At 33.4% G+C, this 8,979-nt stretch overlaps 1 protein-coding gene across 1 annotated transcript; it reads left to right on the top strand.

The window, feature by feature from the left end:
• The first annotated feature begins 2,809 nt into the window (after window positions 1-2,809).
• Window positions 2,810-8,268, top strand: LOC107954551 (NAD-dependent malic enzyme 2, mitochondrial). The gene is made up of 19 exons (XM_016890143.2): window positions 2,810-3,320; window positions 3,510-3,606; window positions 3,756-3,874; window positions 3,969-4,136; window positions 4,222-4,350; window positions 4,493-4,553; window positions 4,691-4,794; window positions 4,876-4,959; window positions 5,083-5,189; window positions 5,299-5,398; window positions 5,755-5,862; window positions 6,001-6,066; window positions 6,224-6,296; window positions 6,392-6,478; window positions 6,624-6,678; window positions 6,768-6,839; window positions 7,367-7,429; window positions 7,769-7,883; window positions 8,035-8,268. Exons 1-19 carry the CDS (start codon window positions 3,189-3,191, stop codon window positions 8,104-8,106), a joined length of 1,812 nt encoding a protein of 603 aa, XP_016745632.1. The 5' UTR covers window positions 2,810-3,188; the 3' UTR covers window positions 8,107-8,268.
• Window positions 8,269-8,979: the final 711 nt, after the last annotated feature.

Genomic DNA, 8,979 nt, shown 5'->3' with positions numbered 1-8,979 from the left:
AATATGACTAAACAATTCAATAATATAAATAATATAAAATGTGAAATTTAATTTAATAATATAAATAGTAGATATAAATAAAATTATTACTATTTATGTTTAGTGATTTTTTTGGATAATTTTGATTTTTTATTTGAGAGTAAAGGGTGAGAAGTAAAAGTTTAGGGGAAAAATAAAAAGTTTTGGGGAATAAAAGTTTGAGGGAAAGTAAATAGGGGGAGTAAAATTTTGGAGAGAAAATATTAAAAAAAAATTGGAGGGGGGAGGGTTTGGGATAGATGGGAGGTGGGATGGAAAGGAAATAAAAGTTTTAAGGGAAAAGTGGGAGGGAGTAAAAATTTTGGGGGAAAATAAAAGGTTTTGAGGGTTTTTGTGAGTAAAATTTGAGAAAAAATAAATGGGAGAGTAAAATTTTGGTGGGAAATGGATTTTGGGTAGATTGGGGGGTTGGTAGGGGAGGGGAGTAAAAGTTTTGGGGGGAAGTGAGAAGGAGTAAAAGTTTTGAGGGAAAAGTAAAAAAGTTTGGGAGTTGGGGGTAAAAATGTAAAATATTATAGTTTGATATTCGAATTATTCGAATTATTCGAGTTATTCGAATTCGAAAACTCAACTCGATTCGAACTCGAAATTCGAAAAAAAAATTCGAATTGATTCGAATAACTCGATTCGTTTCACTCGAAATTCAAAATTTTTTTCGATTTTTTCAAGTCGAATCGAGTTTTGCTCACCCCTAGTGGAAATGATGAAGAGAAATGAGTTACATTCACAAATGAATGTGTTTTTTCACTAAGTACAGAAATTACTTAAGAATTAATTTAAGGTTTTTTGAATTATTATTTAATTAACTATAATTAAATAATTAAAATCGAAAATAGAATTAAATTAATTAGTCATTATAAATTCGTTAAATAAGGAAATTAAATATATATTTTCTTATAGATTCTTTACTATGAGGTTGTTATGAAAATTCAATTAATTAAATTAATTGAATAAATAATGTTTATTTTAGAAAATAAAAAATAAGTTTTGGGTTGGATTAAATTATAAAGTGTTGGGTCAAAAATTCAGGAAACACATATAATTAGCCTAATAAAGGAGAAGTCCAAATCCCCACATATTACATGAGATGGGCGACAACCCAAGTGTTATTATCTAAGGTGTTTACTATTAAATAAATACTATTTATATTATTCTTATTCAACTAGAATTCTCTTGTCTCTCTCTATAAATGGACACATTTGGTAGAGGAAAATAAATGTAATTCTACTGAAAAATAGGGAGAAATTCTATTTTTCAAGAATAAAAAAACTTTTTCAGTTTAAAAAGAGAGAAATTATTTTCCCATTGAAAGTGATAATTTAATTTATTGTTTTGTGTTAGATTCGTATTTGCTCAAGCGCACACTCGGTGCAATTTAGGGTATGAGGATAATAGAGAATGTCATTTGGTTAAAAGTTGGGAACGATTCAAATATAAAGCATATGTACTTTTTGGTAAAAATTTATTGCTATAAATATCATAAACCGACTTAATTTAGAAAAATTTTAAACTTCTGTTGTTACAATAAATTATTTTCTTAACCAGATTTTTCCAATAGAGGCGTGCTCAAAATTTGTATCTACAAATTTCGAGTAAAAAATGGACTTGAAAAATTTGGAGACAATTTATTTATAAACTTTGAAAAGAAGCTTTGATTACAAAGAGAACTATTTTAATTATTTTTTTTTCAGTTGAGCTTTGATCCAAGGTTGTCTAAACTTGATCTTGGAAGGATGCAGTTTGCTTCAAGTGCCATTGTGATGTGCTCTTGAAACGGATTTGAACCTATTTTTTCAGTTGAATTGGATCGAAAGGTGACTTTCTTTATAAACAACTTTTGACTTCCTCTAATTGGTTGAACTGGATCAGAAGGTGATTTTTCTTTAAAATTGATACGACATTCTTTTGAATTTTTTCAAGTTCTTCGGTTTCTTTAAAGAACTTCTAAACTTTTGAACTTGTGAGTATGTAAAATGGATTGGACTGACCCCTTTAATTAATTATAGATAAAATAATTATTTAATATTGTCACTTAATTATTTTAATTTAATTAGTAGTAATATATATTTATTATTTATAAATTAATTAAAGAAAAATAATTATGATATAATATATGATGTCATCATTTTTATTTGTAATAATTTCAATTTAAAGAATGATATTTTAAAATTGATGCATGGTGTTTTGTGATTAATTCAAAAAATTTCGTCTACAATACCATCACGAAAACATTGATGAAAAGAAATGAGTGCTTGAGATTATGAAAAAGTTAAATTAAAACCTAAAACAAAGTAAGAATACTTTTATGATATAATTTTTTTCTTATTTTCCATTTCCAAGAAAATCATCAATTATCTAAAGAATATTTTTTACTAATAACTATAATAAAGAAGTTACATGGTTAAACAAAAAATCAAAATTTACAAAAAAAAACTAAATTAAAAGTAAATTTAGATGAACGATATATTTATCTACTATTAATATAAAAATAACATAAGGGTAACATTAAATATCACAACATAAAACAAAAAATTAAACTAAAACACTCAATCACCCATTTAAACCTCTTTTAATTCATCAACTTTCAAATGTACAACAGCAAAATAGTAGTATTACACGTGGCAAAGATCAAAAGGGAAAGTTCCTAAGACACAGTGAAAGCATCAAAACCATTGGGCCCACATCCATCATTATTATCTTCCCAAATATACCCTCGTTGCCCGTGGGCAACCAATCCCCTTCAAATTTCAATCACTATCACCCATCCACTGACCAAACCACATTCTCTTCGCTGCCCGCACATCCCGGGCATCTTCAGACACTTTCTTTCCCAAACAGCTTCAACTGTTTTGCCCCTTTCAGACGTATTTAACACTACTGTAGACTAGTGAAAATCGTCAACAATGACAATAAATAAATAAAATAAAGTCAATTCCTTTAAGCTTTTTTACTATATATTGAAACCAAACGCACGTTTTCACACCAGTTCTACCAGTCCTTCGTGTTCTCTTTTTCCTAAAATATTTGCGGCAACATGTTAAGACAGTAGTACTACCACTAAGAGCAACTGTTGTGTTTTTAACTGAAGTTGTGTTGTTGTCTCCGTTTTACTCAGTGGTGGTTTTGGATCTGGAAATCTAGGGCACGGAATGTGGAACCTGACGCGATTTGCATCGTCGAGGTTGAGCCGCACACGACGGTTGTTCTCGTCGGTGATTCCTGGTCCTTGTATTGTTCACAAGCGTGGAACAGATATTCTTCATGATCCTTGGTTTAATAAGGTTGGCTTATTTTTCTTACTATGATATTCGGCTGACTTGTTTACACTTTGAAGCAGTGATTTTTCTGCTTACTGAGAATGAATTTTATTTTGACTCGGAAATTTATTTTTTTAGATCGTGCTTTTGAAACGTAAGCTCCGAATTTCCGCCGATACGAAAACGTTTGACTTTTTTTCCCCTTAAGTGCAGGATACTGGCTTTCCCTTAACAGAAAGAGATCGACTTGGGCTCCGTGGCCTCCTTCCGCCACGTGTGATATCATTCGAACAGCAATATGATCGTTTCAGTAAGTTTGTTTTCCAAATTAGGTATAATATATGTATAGCTTACTAAAATCGTATGGTTGTTTATTTGCCTTTTAGGAGATTTTTACCAAGTTGTTGATCTTGGTCTCAAACAATAGCTTTGATTTTGACTTTGTTTTTTAATTGGTAGTGGAATCATATCACTCCTTGGAAAAAAATACTAAGGGCCAACCTGATGGTGTTGTTGCATTAGCCAAATGGAGGATCTTAAATAGATTGCATGACAGGAATGAAACACTATACTACAGAGTAAGTTGGTTGATTGTTTCAATTTATGGCATTTACACAAATGTTTTTACTTCTCATATCATTTAAAGTTTTTCTGCTTTGCTTTTTGCTTCAGGTCCTTATGGACAACATCAAAGATTTTGCACCTATAATTTATACGCCGACTGTGGGGCTAGTATGTCAAAACTACTCTGGATTGTTTAGACGCCCACGAGGTATGTATTTCAGTGCGAAGGATAAAGGAGAGATGATGTCTATGATATATAATTGGCCAGCTCAACATGTAAGTTTTGGATCTTAAGAGTGTCAAAGATTGTATGTCATATGCCTTTTGTTCATTTATGTTATGTTGAATTCCGGTCTCGCAGGTTGATATGATAGTCCTGACTGATGGCAGTCGAATTCTTGGCCTTGGTGACCTTGGAGTTCAGGGTATTGGAATACCAATTGGAAAACTTGATATGTATGTTGCTGCTGCTGGTATCAACCCACAACATGTAAGAACTATTATCTCTCTTTTCTTTCTTCCTCCTTCCAGCCTGTTTATTTTCAGGCAGGTAAATGTCTGTTGTTTATAACTCTACCTGTACATTCTTGCGTTTAACCTCAATTGTTCAATCAATTTTCTTTCTCTGACAGGTGCTCCCTGTTATGCTTGATGTTGGTACTAACAATCAGAAGCTACTTGAAGACCGGCTTTGTAAGTATATGATGTGCTTTAATTACTTGTTCTTAAGAAGCTGTTACCTTTGCAGAGTGGACTGTATGATATGCTTGCATATGATTTTATTTCCTGACAGGTTGGGCTGATGTCGACATTTTTCTTTGGCTTGACAGATTTAGGATTAAGACAACCTAGGTTAGAAGGGGAAGAATATCTAGAAATTGTTGATGAGTTCATGGAAGCAGTTTTCACTCGTTGGCCTAAGGCTATTGTGCAGGTTTATTTCTTTCAGAGGGGAGACCTTTGTATTATTACTTGTTCATACCGAGTTTATTTATTTGACGGTTATACCATTTAGTTTGAAGATTTTCAAATGAAGTGGGCCTTTGAAACCTTGGACCGCTATCGGAAAAAGTTTTGCATGTTTAATGATGACATACAGGTGAACACTTGGTGCAGCTACTTGCTACTTTTATGAACTATTGTCTAGTATAATACAGATTGCTATGGAATCACTTCGAATGCCATCATTATTAAAAAGTTTTGCCTACTCAATGTCTTGCAGGGAACTGCTGGAGTTGCGCTTGCTGGATTGTTAGGAACTGTAAGAGCACAAGGTCGAACATTGGCTGACTTTCCAGACCAGAAAATAGTTGTGGTGGGAGCTGGGAGGTACTGACTTAGCTTATAGATAACAGCTTGGCCTTCAGCCTTTCACCATAAGATTTTGTGCCCATTCTTGGCTTTACTTCTCATATCCACCTTTCTATCTGTCTTCCAGTGCAGGGCTTGGTGTCCTTAGCATGGCTGTGCAAGCTGTTGCAAGAATGACAGGAAAAAATGAAACTGCTGCACAAAACTTTTTCCTACTTGATAAAGATGTATGTTTATACTTCCACTATGGTACTCTTCATTCCATTTGTGCCAGGTAGTTCATACTTTGATATGTAATATATCCTTTCTATGTGTGATACATATGAGGTTTATATGCACAGAACACGCAAAAAAGTTTTACTTGAAAATGGTTTAAGGGCTTTTATATGATTTACATCATTCATAGTTTCTTTTTTTTGTCTCTCTAAAGTATTGTTATTTCTTATGAGAAAATGATTATGGTTTGATACTGGGAACCTAGATACTCTCATTCTAGTTATATGTCAGATTGACCATCTAGTAATTTTTAATTTCATTCTCCACATGGTGGGTAATGCTTCAAATATTGTTGTTGCCGGTTTAGGGTCTCATCACTAAAGAGAGGAAGAATCTTGATCCAGCGGCTGCTCCATTTGCTAAGGATCCAGGACAGATAGTGGGACTTAGAGAGGGGGCTTCTCTACTTGAAGTGGTAAGTCCAATGGCAGGGCCTGAGGGGCTGCCATAAAAGTGCCAGGCTGGTGTATATGAAATTGTGCTAAGAACAAAAGAAGCTAGTGCAGAATTTGCATATGTAAGAACTAATTGCTGTAAAATTAATTTTATCCAGGTTAAAAAGGTCAAACCTGATGTGCTTCTTGGTTTGTCTGGAGTTGGCGGTGTGTTCAGTGAAGAGGTGGAAGTTCATACTTTTCAAATTATTTCTATGGCATATATAGTCACTAACCTTTATTTTGTTGTTCAGAGTAGTTTATGCATATTTTTATGTTCTGATTACTGCTTGCGTTGTGCATTGTTTCGAGTTCCTCACTATTGTCTTGGCACAAAAACAGGTGCTCAAGGCTTTGCGTGAATCTGGTTCAACTAGACCTGCTATTTTTGCAATGTCAAATCCCACCATGAATGGTTTGTTTTTTCACCCGTCATGCATATTTGGATTTTTTTTCCCCTTAAAACTAGATGTTTTATTTTAATATTCTGTTTGCATTCCGATTGGACAGCTGAATGCACTGCAGCAGATGCTTTTAAGCATGCTGGAGAAAACATAGTGTTCGCCAGTGGAAGCCCTTTCGAAAATATCAATCTTGGTATTTTCCATACCAGTTGAAGTTCATCTTGTTTGAAAGATTTTGCATCATAAATTTACAAGAATTTAGTGCTTCTTTCCTGCATGTGAATCCGGTTTTTAGGTTTTGGTTATTACATCTTTGATAAGCATTTGCTTGCTGACAGGTAATGGAAAAGTGGGCTATGTAAATCAAGCAAATAACATGTACCTGTTCCCAGGGTATGTGTTGTTTTTGCAGTTCGTTATTATTCTTTTCTTAACATACTTAGAACTTGCTCAGATTTAACTAATGTTGCTTTTTAATCCAGGATTGGTTTGGGAAGTTTGGTCTCAGGTGCTCGCTTTATAACTGATGGAATGTTGCAAGCTGCTGCTGAATGGTATGAATATGAGTATTATCATATAGTTCCTATTATTCTTGTTTTCTCTCTCTTCCAATAATTCTTAAAGCCTGAATTCACAGTGTAGAATGTTTGGAAAACTACGCTCTTATTATTTCTAGTATACTATAATGTATTCATTGAGTATATATATAAATACAAAGCGTTTGAATGGACCAAGACTACAAGAAAAGCACCTGATAAGAACAAGTCTACTTGCTATCCGCTTGGTCACAGATCGAAAACCTTTCTCTATAAGCAGGAGAAAATCTGTTTACATTGGGACCTTTCTCAGACCCTACTTATAACGGGAGGCTATAATTTCTTAGTGATGCAAAACTAGGACCCTAAAAGGAGTGAAATGTTGGTGTAGGCCTTTGTATCCCTATGTTATTGTGTGCATTATTGAAGTTTTGGTTGCATAAACTCTATTAGACACTGATTACAGTAACCTTTTTGCGCTTCACATGAGTATGAACACAATGGGTTCTATAATTCTTGTGTCGCTTGTGATGCTATCTTTGCAGCCTTGCATCTTATATGACGGATGAAGAAATTCAGAAGGGCATCTTGTATCCATCTATCGACAGGTAATATTGTCTACATTCACCTGTGACTTTTCCTTGTTGTCTAACGTTAGTTCAAAAGACACCCAATCATAAACAATTTATGATTTAGTAGGGCATTTTATCAATACATCATTTGCCTGTCACAATAGATGTAGATTTTTTAGCTTACTTGTCACGTTAGTGTTGCTCCGATTGTATTGCATGTATGAATGAAGCACTCATGACCATTGGAGATCATTGGGAGGATCTATGGTTTTAAGAATACTACATCACCTTTTCTTTTCCCCTTTAATTTCTAATGCTCTTCTTCTTCTTCTTATTCATCATGAAGAAGTTAATTATGCTTTGTGCACAATGCAGTATTCGGCATATTACAGCCGAGGTCGGAGCATCTGTTCTGCGAGCTGCTGTTGCGGAAGAAGTGGCGGAAGGGCATGGAGATGTGGGTCCTAAAGAATTGGCTCATATGTCGAAAGTAAGATACCAAACTTATTTCACCTTTACCTTTTTCTAATCCCCTCAGAAAAGCATTTTCACGGTAAATATTCACATTTTAGTAACCCTAAGGTAAAAGAATTACAACTTAAATCTCTATCATCTAAATTTTATGACTTAAATGGGTGCAGGAGGAGACGGTGGAATACGTATTTCGAAATATGTGGTACCCCATTTACAGTCCACTTGTTCAGGAAAAGTAGGCTTCCATTTTATTTTATTTTATTATTTTCTTCCACAATTTGGAAATGGAGGTACGGCCCCCCAAACTAGAGCTGCGAAGCAAGCGTGTTAACTTCCTTCTTTTGTTTACTATTAACTTTATCTTCTTTTTTCTCAGATAAATAAAACTGAATTATTAATCATTAAGAGTTCAAGATTTATGTTGATCTCCAATTCAACCCTTTGTTTAAATTATTTACTTTTTAAATCTGGAATTGCAGCAGATATATTATCCATCGTTTTTCGTCCTTTTGTAACCCCTAACCCAAGCATTTTGCAACAAATATGGGTCAAGAATGACTTTTTCTCCAAGCCGCCTTCGTCAAATTTTGTAAAATTAAATGCTTCTGATGACACAGACTGGATGAGCAGATTAGGCTCAATATTTTGATTTCCATTTTCATATTCTGAATTTCTCTTCCAGTGTAAAATGAATGCTGGAATTCGATTTTAGACGAGTTATTATTGTTTCAACTCTAGAAGTTGGTTTAATCTTTACATATACCATTCATACAAAAATTTGATTCCAAAATATTTGGAAATTTCATCTGTTTTTTTTTTTACTTAAATTATGGAAAATTAGGGAACCAGCAAAAGAGTTACAATAATAAACGAACTCTGAAAATTTGGAACTTGAATCGAGTGAAGTAGACGAACTTTTATCACACAAACAGATAAGCAAAGAAAATAAATAATAGAAAAATAGAACACAAGTTATTATTTTGATCCATTTACTAAAAAATAAACAAACTAATTCTTGTAGGTTAGATGAATGAGCAAAAGTAGTTTCTTTATTAAAATTGTTTTATCAAAAGCTTATTTTGGCGTTTTATATATAAGACAGTAATTGTGTT

The sequence above is a fragment of the Gossypium hirsutum genome, chromosome D07 (assembly GCF_007990345.1).
Source record: "Gossypium hirsutum isolate 1008001.06 chromosome D07, Gossypium_hirsutum_v2.1, whole genome shotgun sequence".
NCBI classification, from domain to species: domain Eukaryota; kingdom Viridiplantae; phylum Streptophyta; class Magnoliopsida; order Malvales; family Malvaceae; genus Gossypium; species Gossypium hirsutum.
The sequence above is the reverse complement of the archived record's forward strand: the minus strand, read 5'-3'. Positions and strand labels throughout refer to the sequence as shown.